We start from the raw sequence: 15,124 nt of genomic DNA on the forward strand, positions 1-15,124 counted from the left end.
GAACTACAGCTCTTCCTCTTATATCATCCTAAGCAATTATTTTGTACAGAAAGCCAATATATTTTTGAACACCGGTGTTTGCTGCTTATCTCATCTACTCACTGCCGTTATCATCCCCACCGAAACCCTTCTATTATTAGATCATTATAAGGGTAAACAAAAATATCTGATATTATTAGTATTGTAAGTTCACTGTGGATGTAAAAGTCTCACTGCAGTTGTTCTTGTCAGAATTGTCCACGCAGTCCTATCCATGGTCACATCTGTATTTGCTGGGGATACACTGGCCCTCCTGGCAGGCAAACTGGTCTGAGCTGCAGGTCTGTATGAGTGGGTTTTGTTTCAAAATGAAATGTTTTAGGAATTGCACTGATGTCAACATGCTTTAAAGGGCAATGATTGTCAACTGTCACAACATTTGGTGACATATTTAGTGATTATAGATCCTTTTGTTTGTTGAGTTATCCGTGTACTGCAGACCACTGTAAATAAGAAAATCACCTATGGGAACATATGATGTTTGAGTCTGCCTACCTACCGCCTGGTCAGGCTACACCACAGGCATGAACAAAAAAACATCTAGAAATCACAGAAAAAACCTTGTTCTACATATATCTGTTTTCTACTAACCAACTAAAAGGAAATATCTCATAAAGTCTGGGACTATTGTTTTCTCATCTCAAGTATAAATTTGTTTACATTAGAGAAGTTTGAATTGTGGCGTAAAGTTTATTTACACATTTTTAGTTTAATTTGGACTTCATGCATTTTCTAATTGAATGGCTTAAGTTTTACAATGAGATGAAGTGGCAACCTAGTGGTTTTACTCTTCACTACTGCACATGACCAGACAGTTTTCATGTCCTCTGTGATGTTCCTTAAGCTTCTGAATGATATAAATGTTTGCACGCTCTACTTTGAGCCAAGTTTCAGAACATTTTATTTGGGGTTCCTCTTGTTCATAGACCACCCAAAGTGTGTCAATAGGCAACATCTTCCCAAAGAAAAGAGCCATGTAGGTAGTGTTCAGGCTTGGTTTTAGTTCCATTTTTCTCTCTTTTGCGTTTTATGTTGCCAAACGTCATTTTCCCAGTTAAAAGGTAGAAACACTGGGTTTTTATAATCATTTTGCTTGGTACTGTCTGTGTTTCCAATGATTGGTTGTAATATTCACGACACTTCAGCTCATCTGAGTCATCTGCTCAGAGATGCTGCATTTGCGATTTATAATCCAGAGCAACCAGCAGCGCAGTAATATGACATGGCGTGATACAGATTTTTATGGTTTGTCTTTCACAGAAACATCATCTGATATTAACTTTTACATGTTGGTGTGTTATCTACATCAGCAAGAAAAAGTAACAATTCATTGCAGTAACACTGTAGCAGGATTTTAACACTGTGGCTGAAACCAGGGTTAATAAGACTCTATAGTTCCTGGTAATAGATAGATGCATTAAAAATCATTCTGCACCGATTTGCAAAATACAAACATACTACAGCACAAGTGTCATACTTTATTTACTTAATATCTCAAAGAAAAACCCATTGTAGCAGACAGTATATTTCAGGTTTAATTTAAATGTGATCATGAGTGTTTTTCACAACTTTTCATCAGTTCTTTACATTCTATAAAGGACTTTAAGGAACCCAATTTAAATCTGAATCTTTTATAGTTGTAAATGTGGTATTCATGCAGGTGTAGTATGGCAAATAAATATGGTATTATAAATAAAAATATGGTATGATGAAATACAATACCCCTGCAATAAATATTATTGATAGGACTTTGTAATTGCATACAGGGAATTTGTGGGGTACAGGCTATTGTGGTGGTTTCGTATTGGTTTGCATTGCAGAGATATTACCTTATACATTGATTAAATTTTTCATGTAAATGTGATATTGACATTTTCTGCACGAACAGGTTCATAATTACTTTATTAAATGTATACAGATGGATAATTGAGGATTTCTACCTTGTTTGAGCAAAATAATTAAAATAATAATTGACTGTGTTTGGTATGATTTCAAATCACTGCCGCATTATTAAAATATTATCATGTTTGCAGTTAATGATTACTGGTAGCTTTTACTGGCTTCTTTATTGTATTTTACAATGCTTACTGTAACATTTTACCTTGTCACAGCAAATCTTTATAGCACAAAGGAATATTGCTCTGTGGTAAAAACAAGAAGGTCACTGTTCTTCTGGAATATGTACTAGTGGCAAACGATGCATGAGTGACAGTCGCGTCCTCCTCAGCAGAATAGTGACTAATCAGATGTTTACTTTACCACAACACAGATTGTCGGTCCCTTACATTAATGCCTTCTCAGTCACTGTAAGCTATAAATCATGTGTTTTTCTGACTGATACACTTGCTATGCATGCCTTGTAGTCACTGTTTCTGTGTTCTTGCATGTTATGGAGACACACATGGTTTAGACACCTGAACCATTGTAAATGCACTTGTGTTAGTAAAACTTTGGCCCCCTCCAGTGGTTGTCCCAAAACATACACTATGGTTGGGTAGACAGCACACTGCAATCACCGACACATACAGTGCAACATATATAACTAAATGATAAAATTGAACCAGCAAACTGACCTGAATTCTCAGTTATTATTTTCCCCCGTAAAAAAAATCCATGAAAATTTTGTAGAAGTAGTAGTGGAAAGTCCTTTATTTTGAAATAGGGTTTAATGTATTTAAACATTTAAGGTTACAATTTATTAAATATTATATTATATGTGACAAATGAAAACTGATACAATACAATAAGAGGTCATATACTTTTAAATGCTGTTGTTTTATTCATGTTGAATAACAGCTTGGTATCAATCAGATATGAAAGGGGTTAAAAATAAACAAAATATTCTCTCACTTATACAAAACAGAACATCTAACAATTTCACTGTAGTAAACATTTTACACAAATTATCCTGAAATATATAGAGACCAACATGCCCTGATTTGGAGGAAAAACTCCAACTTAAACATAAGCCTGTGACTCATCATCATAAACCTAAAACATTTAATGTACAAATGGATTATTTGTAATTCATCGATGAGTGAGACAAGAGAATGATACAAGGCTGCTCCTCATTTCTGGGTCTCAGCCTGATCTGAGTATCAATTTCTGTTAAATATTTCTGTTAAATATAAAGTTCATATTTTAATTGATAGACAATAAAATTATTGAGAATCCACTGACAATAAAACTTTACAAAGATGATGATTCATTCAAAGACAGGAATGATTCATGACAGCTTATAATTTGTCGGAATAGAGTTCACTCTGTCAGTGTGGTGAAAAGACATAACTGCCATACGTTAGAGTAATATTCATTAATGCACATTTCTTCAGCAATTTGACAAGACCTATGTAACCACTGTGCTTCTGTTTAACTTTTACCATCATGTGATATTAACAGTGTACATATATTTGGGTGTAAAAATAGAGGAAAAAAAGATTTCTAAGGTGTTTCCAATGAAACTTAAACATGTTTTTGATCTGGGAAAATGTCATTGTAGGATGAACCTTCATGGTTCCTCATTAATCAAACTGTCTTCCATTGCCATGCATGTAGTAAGGGTTGGTATGGCCTTGACTCGAAGCATACGGGTTGATCTGAGGTCGATTCTGACCGTAGAGGCTGCTCTGGGTTCGAGCCTGAGCATATGGGTTCACGTCATCTGTTTCTTCATAAAGCCTCTACAATGAAAAGGGAATTTCTTTATGAGTGTATTGAAAAACCAAGCATGTACATTTACATCAAACAGAGGAATACTCACCGAGTTTCTCCCCGCAGGGACCAGGTTTTGTCGGCTGTTGCTCGGAGTCATCTCCAGGTTGGTCTTGCTGTCCCAGCTGGTGGTTGTGGCCCGTGGGATTCTAGGCACCCCAGCACTAGCATAGGCTGACCCATTAAGTGAGGCTGCCTGGTTATTGTCGTAGCCGCGGTTAACCAACGGGGCCTTGGCAGGAGAGTTGCTGACATAAGACTTCCCAATGTCTGCATTTTTGTTCTTCTTAGAGCTCTTCTTTGAGCACCTAAAAAAAGATAAATGCATATATTACTGTCCACACATGACTTACATGAATGACTAATCATTCATGCAGCACACCTGGACACACAACCGCTCACTGAACAGATCTCTGGCTCACTGCCACAAACAACTGTCTCCACCTGCTGGCATGTAAAGCCGTCTGCTCCCAGCGCCGTTCCGCAGACTTCTATTCCTGTCATCATCACGCATAGACCAGAAATGTGCACATCCCACACAGAAATAATAGTAATCTCTTAAGGATTAGGACAACTGCACCAACTCCAGCACTTAGAACAAACTCATTTAAAATAGCTCTCTTCAATGTGAGATCACTTTCAAGTAAGACTTTTATCTTAAATGATTTTATCTTGTCTGCAAATCTAGATTTTATGTTTTTAACTGAATCATGGTTGCAAATGAATGACTATAGCCAGCTAGCTGAACTGTGTCCGCCTCAATATGATTGTTTTAGTCAACCGAGGGTCAGTTGTTGTGGTGGTGGGATAGTGAGCGTGTATAGGAAAAATTTAAAATGTCATCAAGTACGCTGTGATGAATTTAACTCCTTTGAAGTTCTCACTCTAAACTTGGAGGGCTGCAACCTATCATATTTGTTATAATTTATCGCCCCCTAAAACCGCCTGGAAGATTTTAATCAGAACTTCCTGAATTTTTATCTTCTCTGGTTTTAAATTATGACAGAGTTGTTCTTTGTGGCGATTTTAATATTCATGTTGATGACCCCAACAATGTTAATGCAACTGACTTTTTAAATATGGCCACTTCTTTTAACTTCAAACAACATGTCAAAGGGCAAACACATAACCGTGGTCATACACTGGACTTGGTTTTTACCCTGGGTGTCAGCATTTCCTCTGTGAAATTGGTGGACATGACCATATCTGACCACAGATGTATTGTTTTTAGCTGTGATTCGCCTGTTACTCATGCCGCCTCACCAAGCTCCGTGTGTTCTCGCATCTTTAATGAACAAAGTGTTTCAAAGTTTTGCGCATTCCTTCAGAGCCAAAGCCAACACCTGTCTGATTCCAACACCAACAATCTGGTCGATCACTTCAATCATATCTGCTTGTCGTCACTAAATATTACTGCTCCTCTAAAGGTTAGGCCTACGTCTAAAGCTAGTAAGCAACCCTGGATAAATGACAGCATTCGCAGCCTAAAAAGGGAATGCAGGAAAGCAGAGCGCAGATGGAAAAAATCCAGTCTCCAAGTCCATTACCTCAGTCTGAAGGATTTATTAATTAACTACAATAACATGGTTAAGGATGCGAGAACACACTATTTTTCTGAACTCATTACTACACATAAACACAATCCCAGGTTTCTGTTTAAGACTGTGGATCAGCTGGTAAACCCAACCCCTCCTTGTGCCTCAGCTGGAAGTAATGATGACTGTGAATTGTTTTTATCTTATTTTACCAATAAGGTGGTGTCAATCAGAGCCTCTATTACCCCCACGGCCTCTTACTCAGAGGTTCCTCACCAGCAACAAGAGAGTTTTAACCAGTTTTATTCCATCGACTTGTCTGAGCTTTTACAAACAGTATCACAAATGAGAGTCCTCCAGTCCACTTGATGTAATACCTACAAAGTCTTTACTGAAAGTAATAGATTCTGTTGGGCCCCATTTGATCTCTGTTTTCAACAGCTCCCTATCTACTGGTTGTGTCCCTGATTATTTTAAAACAGCTTGCGTGAACCCACTTTTAAAGAAACCTGGTTTAGATCCGTCCCTCCCACAAAAATTTTAGACCAATTTCAAAACTGCCTTTTATTGCAAAGATTCTAGAAAGAATTGTGTCCAAACAGCTGCTCACTGTACTGGAAAATAACAAAATATTTGAAAAGTTTCAATCTGGTTTCAGGAAGTACCACAGCACTGAGACTGAGACGAGGCTCTGCTTAAAGTCACCAATGACCTTTTAATGTCTGCTGATGAAGGTATGTGCTCGATCCTGGTACTCCTGGACCATAGCGATGCTTTTGACACCATTGATAACAACATCATGTCAGACAGACTGAGGCACTGGGTGGGGATCTCTGGTACTGCCCTAGAATGGTTTTCATCCTACCTGTCAAATAGGAAGTTTTGCGTGTCTGTAAACAACTATGTCTCTTCGTTCTGTCCAGTCAAATATGGTGTGCCTCAGGGGTCGGTCTTAGGACCCATTTTGTTTTCCTTGTATCTGCTTCCCCTTGGACATATTATCCATAAACATGGCATTTCTTTTCATATTTATGCTGATGACACACAAATATACTTGCCCATCAGATCCACAGATCCTGGAATGCTGAGTTCACTTAACTGCCTTTGTGAAGTTAAAAAATGGATGTCAAATAATTTCCTCCAGCTGAACTCAGACAAAACAGAAATCCTGGTCATCGGGTCCCAGCAGATGGCAAAACAAATACTGCCATCTGCTGGTTCCCTAGTAAATCACATTAAGCCTGTGGCAAAGAACCTTGGTGTTTGGTTTGATAGTAATTTAAATTTTGAGCAGCACACCACAAAGCTTGTTCAAATATGTTTTTATCAACTTAGAAAAATAGCTCAAATTCGATCTATGTTAACTTTTAAGGACACCAAGACCACTTTACATGCCTTCATCTCATCACGCCTGGATTATTTCAACAGCCTTTTCACTTGTTTAACCCAAAAATCTATTGATTGACTCCAGACTGTCCAGAACTCAGCTGCCAAGCTTTTAACCAGAACAAAGAAATATGACCACATTACCTCTATTTTAGCTTCATTACACTGGCTCCCAGTATGTTTTAGAATTGACTTTAAAATTCTATTGATCACTTTTAAAGCTCTTCATGGCCTCTCGCCTTGTTATATTTCTGACCTTTTAGTCCCATACGCACCAGCACGTACCTTGAGATCCTCGGGCAGAGGTCTGTTGTCTGTTCCAGAGTCTCGACTGAAAACTAAAGGGGACAGAGCGTTTGCTGTCAGGGCCCCGAGGCTCTGGAACAGCCTGCCCGAGTAAATCAGGTCGGCTGAGTCAGTGAACTCTTTTAAGTCCGTTCTTAAAACATACTTTTATAGGAGAGCCTTTCCCGATCTTATTTGACTTTATTTTATCCCTTTTATTGTATTTTACTAATTTTATATTTATCTTAAACGTGTATTTTAGTCTTTTCAATGTTTTCATGCTTTTATCTTGTATTGTTTTTGTATTATTGTCTCTTGGGTATTATTGTCTTTACACTTGTTAAAGCACTTTGTAACTGGTTTTTGAAAAGTGCTCTACAAATAAAGATTATTATTATTATTATTATTATTATTTTTCTTATTTGTATTACTGTATTATAATCTTTAATTCCTTTGCAAATAGAATTTTCTCTGAAGTATTTTAGAAATGTGTTTGTGTTAGTAAAATAAGATGGCAAATTAAAATCACCATGCATAATAAAAAAGGTTTATAATTGCCGGGTTACATTAAGGTTAATATGTAGAGTGAGAGAAAAATGGAAAATACATGGCAGAGGCAATAATGAATGATTGAAAGTTGGTGAATGAATGGATGAGAAACTCACATGCTTGCCACCACAGGCAGAAGAATGAGTGTGATGAGCAGCAGCCCCCCGAGCACAGAGCCAACGATTACCAGCACCAGCTGCCACGCTAACAAAACACAATGACAGGATTAAGACTACACTATTGAAATAACTTTAATAACAACTTTCCAATGATACAAAACATATAAAATTTTTCCCAATAAAGGCAAATCAAAGTAATAGTAATGAACTCCACAGATTGTATACATCAACGTCTGTTGGTCTCATGTGATATGTTGTAATGTTGTATGTATGTTTTAAAGCCTTTTGTGCCAGCATGAAATAAATTGCCTCAAGTGATGTAAATTGAGTCAGTATTTCAAAACAGAAGACAAACAGATTCCTTTCCCTCTATTCAGGTGTATATATATATATATCCTATTTTTTAACTTCTGCCCTATTTTCTGTCTTAGATTCTTTCTTTATTTTTTTGCTTACTTTTTTTTCAACATTTGAGAGACCCCAAGAACTAAGAATTTCATTGTCAATGTTTCATTGTAATTGTTGTGCGCAAAGCTATTTCAGCATGGAAATCATGGTCCAAGGTCTGTTAAAAAACAAACAGTATAAATATAATTATATACCGACAGACATCCTGTAGTAAAAGAAGTTTTGCAGACTCCCTCTGCAGCCCAGGAGTCCCTAGCTTAACTTCATCAAACTGAAAAGCCAAACAGTATGTTAAACAATATTTTACCTCTCATACACTGATATTAAAGGAATATAAATGTTCTGTCTAATGTGTTGAAATGTACATGAATTGAATATGAACCTGATTTGGGGAGATAATGTTAAAGCATTGGAGGAGATGGTTACATTTGTATGAATCGGTAGCGTAAGTTACTTTCCTTCCCTCATAAAGAATCAAAATTGATTTTTTAAAATGTGCGTTCTCAACAGTTGTGTATAATTATTGTCAAATAGTGACTTGTTGTATTAATCCTTTGTAATATTCTATACTCACATTCACTGCAGTTCAAGCCAGAATAACCAAATTGGCAACTGAAAAACAAGAAGAATAGTTCATTTTATAGTTTTATTTATACCCAAGCTCTCTACAAACACAGGTCATATATACAGAGGCTCTACGTTTTTCCCTACTCACAATGATTCACATGAAATGTTGTTGATTATCAGAACATGCTATGCCATTTAAGTACTTACTTGACACAAATGGAACCTTCGGCTTTTTGGCCACTGGGACAAGCTGCAAAAGAAGAAAAGGTTGAGGCAGATTTTAGTTAAAGAAAGGTTATCACATAACACACAAACACACACACACACTCTCCCACTCACTAAATGATCTTACCAACGCAAATTCTGCTACTGAAGTCCGTCTTAATGTAGTCTTCCTTACAGGAACACTTAAAAGATCCATCTTTTGAATCACAGTTTGTAGTTTTCACATCACAGGCATTCTTATCACACAGCTTTCCCTCTTTAAATGAAGGAAACAAAAGAAGAAGAAGTTTCAGTACACCTAGCTCAGATAAGTACAGTGATGCAAAATGTGCTCAAAACTACTTGATATGAACTGTGGACTGAAATGCTGATAGCAGTTGAGAAATACCATCATCATTAAGTCATTATTATTCCTTCTGTACACGGTACAAAGATAACTATGTGTAATGACACAAAGCCTAGAAATAAATGTGTAATCAGATTTTAACACCAGGACTTTGGCAGTATTTTAAAACAAAGTTTCTAAAACTTTGTTGTGTAGCAGGTGTAGCAGTGGCTCTGACTACACAGCTTAGGGCTCACAGAAAAAAAACATCACTGTGTTGTTGTTGGTTAATGCACCAGCAGGCACACTGAACCACACTTTCTGACAGAAAGACAGCGAACATTTTGATGCCAATCTGCTTATCATATATGATAATAAATCTTTCTTTTTTTATCACAGTAATTGAAGTGATCCTTGGGCCACAAAGCCCGAAGGTGAGTGTAGCTTTTAAAATTAAACATATCACAGCCCGAGTAGTGACATCTAAGAACAAAAATGTTATACCTGGAAACACATCTGTCTTGTTTACATATTATTAAGACAAATCTCACCATCACACTATAAAAATATAAAAATCCGACACACTACTAGATAGGTGTAACACACTTACCATTGAAAGTTGCACCTTTCAGTGGGCAGTCCGAACACATGGTGGCATTTTCAAACATTTTCTTAACAGCCTCTGATGTGATGTTAGCATTTGGTTTGAAGATGATCTCTACAGATGCATCGACCCCATTCTCTGACCTTGACCATGCTTTGCTTCTTTTTATGGGCCTATACAGACACAAATGGCACTTATAGATGATTATATTCTGCAATTATCAAGTGCAATATGCTGTAAGTATGCAGCAGTGTGGTTCCAGACGGATGGACAGTCAGATGGTAAACTTTGTCACCCAGCAACTTACTGTAGTTCCAGCACTGTAGATCCAGAGTAACCAGAATGTGTCCTGAAAACATCTGACAGCTGTGTTTTGGAAAACAAAAAATCATTTTGTTCAGGCCATCATCTAATTGGAAATGCACCGACCTTTTAGATCAATTTTACTCCTGGGATTATTTTGCTTAACAACATAATACGATCATTAGCACATGCATCAGATGCCAAAGGACACAAAAAAGGAAGACTAATGTATCATTTGAACAGCCAAATTTAGCTGTTGGTTTGAAGATCTACTGGAAAATGAAATGTGTGCAAATCATGAGTAAATACTGTATCACTCCTCCTAGCAAAGTAGATGAGGGTCATTAAAGACAAACTAGCAATGGTTGTGCATTACCTGCCTTTATTCCAAGCCCAGCCTTTAAATTTGTTTTTAAAAAGCCACCTACAGAGGAGAGATGTGATTGCTTACCTGGGCAATAATTGTTTGCGAGGCCTCTTGAAATGTTGGTGAGGTCTTGTCAGTCATATTTTTATTGTATGTTAAATTTTGCAGAACTAGTTGTCCAGGGAAAACTTTGGCTAAAACAAGAAAATATCATCATTACAAAGTTGAATCGCAACAATTTATTTATTACTTTATTTAAAACAAAAGTTCAATTGTTTAATATGCCATTTGCCAATATGTTTTCTTGCCAAGCGATAAGAAGATAAATCCCACTCTCATATCTGTCTAATAAATATAAGGCTACAGCCAACAGCCAGTTAGCTTAGCAAGGTTGAAACAAAGGCAAACATCTATCCTGAAATCTCCCCTGCTTGCCGGGCAACCTCACGGTATGACAGGACTTCAGGAAGTAACTGTTCCTGTACTAAATCTAGTCCCGGATATACCCCCAAGAAAACCCCAACTAGTTGTTCTTCAGTTGTTGTTTTTTGTTTTGTTTTTACAAATTACATATTAATTACATCTACTACAGTCATGGATCCTAGAAATGACAAGAAATAACACCCTCACAGTGGTGGTACTTACAAATCTCACAACGTTTGCTCAGTTCATTGTAGAAATCACCAGCCAGACACAAGCATGCAAATGTTTGATTGGCACGGGGCTCACAGGTGCTCCCATCACCACATGGGTTGACTGCACAAGGGTCTTTAAGTCAAAGGGGAAAACACACACACACGCATGTCAATGTCAGCATTTACAGTATAAAGATGGCAGCTTATAACATTGACAACTTGGAAACAGAGTTTTGTGAGGAATTACCTGGCTTTGTGGTTGGAAGAACTGTTGTTGTTGTTGTAGCAGCTGCGGTTGTGGTGCTTGGACCTGCTGTTGCTGTAGCATCAGTAGATGTTGTAGTCTGTCCTGCTGTTGTTGTTGAAGCAGCTATAGATGTAGTATTCTGACCTGATGGTGCAGATGTAGTGGCTGGAGTTGCTTTTGTTGTCGTAGCTATAGATGTAGTACTCTGACCTGATGGTGCAGATGTAGTGTTTGGAGCAGCTGTTGTTATTGTTGTAGCTATAGATGTAGTACTCTGACCTGATGGTGCAGATGTAGTGTTTGGAGCAGCTGTTGTTATTGTCGTAGCTATAGATGTAGTACTCTGACCTGATGGTGCAGATGTAGTGTTTGGAGCAGCTGTTGTTATTGTTGTAGCTATAGATGTAGTACTCTGACCTGATGGTGCAGATGTAGTGTTTGGAGCAGCTGTTGTTATTGTCGTAGCTATAGATGTAGTACTCTGACCTAATGGTGCAGATGTAGCAGAAACTTTGTTGACTGCATCACCTGAGATGGCTGTAGATAAACCAGCACAATGCTGCAGTTAGTAAATTATAACCTGCTGATTGCAGCTGAAGTGTTAGGTTACAGCCAAAGTTAGAATGTCAACAAGTTAGACAACAAGGAATTGTTATAAATGTAAATGTTATAAATTGTAATCCTTAGATAAGTGGCAACGTAGCAGCATTAATATGAAATGGTGACGTCAGCTGATGTCACATACACTGAGGTTGAGGCAGTGAATTAGTAAAATATTAGTAAAATATTCCCATATTGTTCTGCCTAAAAACAATATCCTAGACAAATCTGCACTGTGGTATGAACAGGGATTTAGAAGACATTAAGATTCTCAGAGAGGAGTCTCAGTTCAGTGTCAAATTAAGAAGCAATTTATTAGAGTCGACTCTCATCAACAATAAGTGTTGTTATATGTATTTTCTTTTAGGGTATACAAATTTGATACACAACAAGGGCCAAATAAAGCCTTTCACTGATTAGTCCCCAAAACTAAAAACAACAGGTCTTTTACCTGCCGAATGAAACTCACTCAAACCTCATTTAGGCTTCAAACATTCATGTAAGCATTAACCAGACTGGATGGTCTAAGGGGAACAAAGACACTTCCTTGATTAGAATAGACTTCCAAAGGAAGGCAGGGTAACAACTGGGTCACAAGGTAAGATCAGATTGTCTGAATCGACACAGTAGTTAAATATTCACATTTAACTGTTGCGCACACCAATCCAATGACGGGATGAAAAAAAGGTTGTTAGGTCTGTGCCTTCATTTTAAACGGTTGATTATCGGCAGGTGAAGAAAAAAATAGAGGACAATGATGCCTAGGTTTGTTCTGGAGCAGAAAAATACATTGGGAACTAATTAATTGGGAACTAACTAATTCCAGTTACTAAGAATGAATTCAAAAGAAAAGAATTTTCCCTCAATTATAAAGTTTACCTGATAATCAAACTTGTGATAATTTATAAGGATATATACATACATATATATATTTTTTTTACGATTTAAAGTTAATATGAATAATCAGGCGACTTACCAAAACAGGCTGCAACCAGCCAAAGGACAGAGAGGAGTTTGAATTCTCGAGCCATTGGAAAATAAGTTAACAACAAAACGTCACCACAAGAAAGAAAGCCAGAGAGGGCTTTGAGCAGGACGAAGCTTTAGTGCCCTGAAACCTTGGATGTGAGGGCTAAGGTGTCCTTCACTGCAGTTTTAATCATTAGCCACTCCTCCGAGGGCGGCACTGTGTGCTAAAGTGCATTTCCCTCCCAGAAAAGGAGACTTTAGGGTCTTTTATCAGTCTTCCATGGCATAGATCTGTCTCTGTCATTGTATTTTTTGGGTTAATGTCTAGAAAGTATGTCACCTATCTAAGAGTTATATTATATGAAGGCCAGTCCAGTCTAAAACAGGGATGTCAGGCTTCAACATAACCACATACAAATTTCATACAGAGAAAATCCAAAGAAAAGAAAAGATGGCTATGCTGTTTGTTTGACAAATGGTCTTTGGGAAGAGCAGTGAGGATTTTAACTATTATTTATTAAGTTTCACTGACAGGAAGCCTCTCTTTTGCTTGAACGCCCTGATCACATTCACACCTGGAAGCTGCCCACTACAACCTCTTACTGAATCAAGACTATTCCACACTGGTAAAATAACATTCTCACTGCTTTTTATAAAAGCCAACAAAGAGACACTGTTTTGTTGGAGGCCAACCTGATGAGTCAAACCTGATACAATTCATTGGCTGGAGCCTAGGACAGGTCAGAAGTCACACAGTTTTCAACACTAAAATGATTGTTATTTAATATAGTTAATGTTGTTCAATGTTTTAGCTTATTCTAAATCTCATAACTCCTCTTTTAGCTATTGTTGAACCAAATGTATTAACACAATATTTCCGCCTGTTCACATCCCTCCCGCCTTCTCACCAAAGATTTATATAGACATGTTTATTCTTAATGTAATAAACCCAAACTTCCTATAGACAGCAGTCACATGTACACCAATCGAGTAACAACCTCTGTAGAACAGTTCATAAAGCACAGTGGGAGTGGGTCTAAAGCCACAGTTGAGGAGAAACGCAAAAGGAAGCAATGACCTCTAGCACTATGGAGTTAATGAGGAAAAATAATGGTGTAGGCAGCTTGTGTACTGCATTTCCAATGTGCCTGGGTGCAACCACATCAAGAACAAACGTCAGCTCAAGTCAAGACTATGTTGAAATATACCAGGTCTTAAAATAAGGAGGAAGCTGTAAAGCAGTGTCATCAGCAGAGTTTACTGAAAGAGGTTGTTGTTGCAATTGTGCAATATCAAACACATCACACTAACACCATGAGATGTTACCTAATATACATATTCCCTGGCTGAACTTAAATCTCCATAACTGAAAACATGTAAAAACAGAAATGCTGCAACACTGTTGGTTGTCATTAATGAAAAAAATGTTCAACTGTTTGCCTTTCTAGAGAAGAAAAAAAGAGCACAATTTCTTATGTACACCTCAGTCTCAGAGGTTATTTATAGAGGCCATAACTAACAGCAGAGACAATGATTACATCCCTTGTCAGTCATTATGTGACTTTATGGCAGATCCACCAGTTGTAATTCAACCCTGAGACTTCATCAACCATGATTTCACAGGCCCAATAAAAACAAGAGGGTGTCCACACAACACCACAGAAGACGTTGTGTCCATGAACCCCGATGCAATTACGGTCTAAAAATGTCCCTTGAGAAAGTGATTCAACACTTGGTGTTATCGGAAACTACGTGGCCGAAAAAATGGGGTTGGACGAAGGATGACGTGACCTTTGATTCACAGACGTCATAAGATGTAAGATAATAAGATCTTGGTGTAAACCCTTAAACAGACAAAGAAATAAGAGGTTGAAAGGACTGTAACATGAATTTGGAGCATCTGGAATATACATATGTGTGTTTTAAAACATCACCTCAGGAATGTAAGCCTGAAGAAATGTCCTAAAATCTTAAAACAGTTTAAAAAGAACTGAGCTATATTCCCATCACCGCAATCCATAAAACTTTATTATCTCCACGTTGACTTTGACCCAGTAGCATATCTGAAATCCCACATAGCTAAACTGTTACGCCACTTCAGCATCATCATGGGCGTCAGTGGAAAAATGGCTCGAAACTGCCTAAAGATAAACACAGGTAAGTTGAAGTAGTTCAAGCACCGATTTCTTTAAATAGATCCATAGAAACACAACTGTTCAATCAATTTGGGCCTTACACATTAATACAAAA

The 15,124-nt window shown here is 37.5% G+C and overlaps 1 protein-coding gene across 3 annotated transcripts; it reads right to left on the minus strand.

Moving 5' to 3' along the window:
* Positions 1 to 2,670: 2,670 nt before the first annotated feature.
* Positions 2,671 to 13,030, minus strand: LOC119916274 (mucin-13-like). 3 transcript variants are annotated; one of them, XM_038736235.1, is made up of 13 exons: positions 12,882 to 13,030; positions 11,792 to 11,842; positions 11,306 to 11,653; positions 11,069 to 11,191; positions 10,508 to 10,617; positions 10,061 to 10,119; positions 9,760 to 9,926; positions 8,952 to 9,080; positions 8,807 to 8,849; positions 8,607 to 8,644; positions 7,622 to 7,709; positions 3,800 to 4,058; positions 2,671 to 3,719 (listed from the first exon to the last, which is right to left on the minus strand). In XM_038736235.1, exons 1-13 carry the CDS (start codon positions 12,934 to 12,936, stop codon positions 3,561 to 3,563), a joined length of 1,629 nt encoding a protein of 542 aa, XP_038592163.1. In that variant the 5' UTR covers positions 12,937 to 13,030; the 3' UTR covers positions 2,671 to 3,560. The 3 variants fall into 3 exon arrangements, with proteins under 3 accessions (XP_038592163.1, XP_038592162.1, XP_038592161.1); XM_038736234.1 differs by having other exon boundaries at positions 11,306 to 11,344; positions 11,393 to 11,842; XM_038736233.1 differs by having other exon boundaries at positions 11,306 to 11,842.
* Between the last annotated feature and the right edge of the window lie 2,094 nt (positions 13,031 to 15,124).

This window comes from Micropterus salmoides, unplaced genomic scaffold, assembly GCF_014851395.1.
Source record: "Micropterus salmoides isolate LMB-PRFRI ecotype aquatic unplaced genomic scaffold, ASM1485139v1 Ms_hic_scaffold_21, whole genome shotgun sequence".
In the NCBI taxonomy this organism is placed as follows: Eukaryota; Metazoa; Chordata; class Actinopteri; order Centrarchiformes; family Centrarchidae; genus Micropterus; species Micropterus salmoides.

What these genes read in the sequence shown, in the direction of transcription:
- LOC119916274 (XM_038736233.1), bottom strand. Translation starts at nt 12,936, where the DNA reads ATGGCTCGAGAATTCAAACTCCTCTCTGTCCTTTGGCTGGTTGCAGCC. An exon ending in GAGCAAACGTTGTGAGATTT is followed by an intron (nt 10,618 to 11,068) that starts GTAAGTACCACC and finishes TTCTTGTTTTAG; the next exon opens with CCAAAGTTTTCCCTGGACAA. An exon ending in CGCAAACAATTATTGCCCAG is followed by an intron (nt 10,120 to 10,507) that starts GTAAGCAATCAC and finishes TCCAAAACACAG; the next exon opens with CTGTCAGATGTTTTCAGGAC.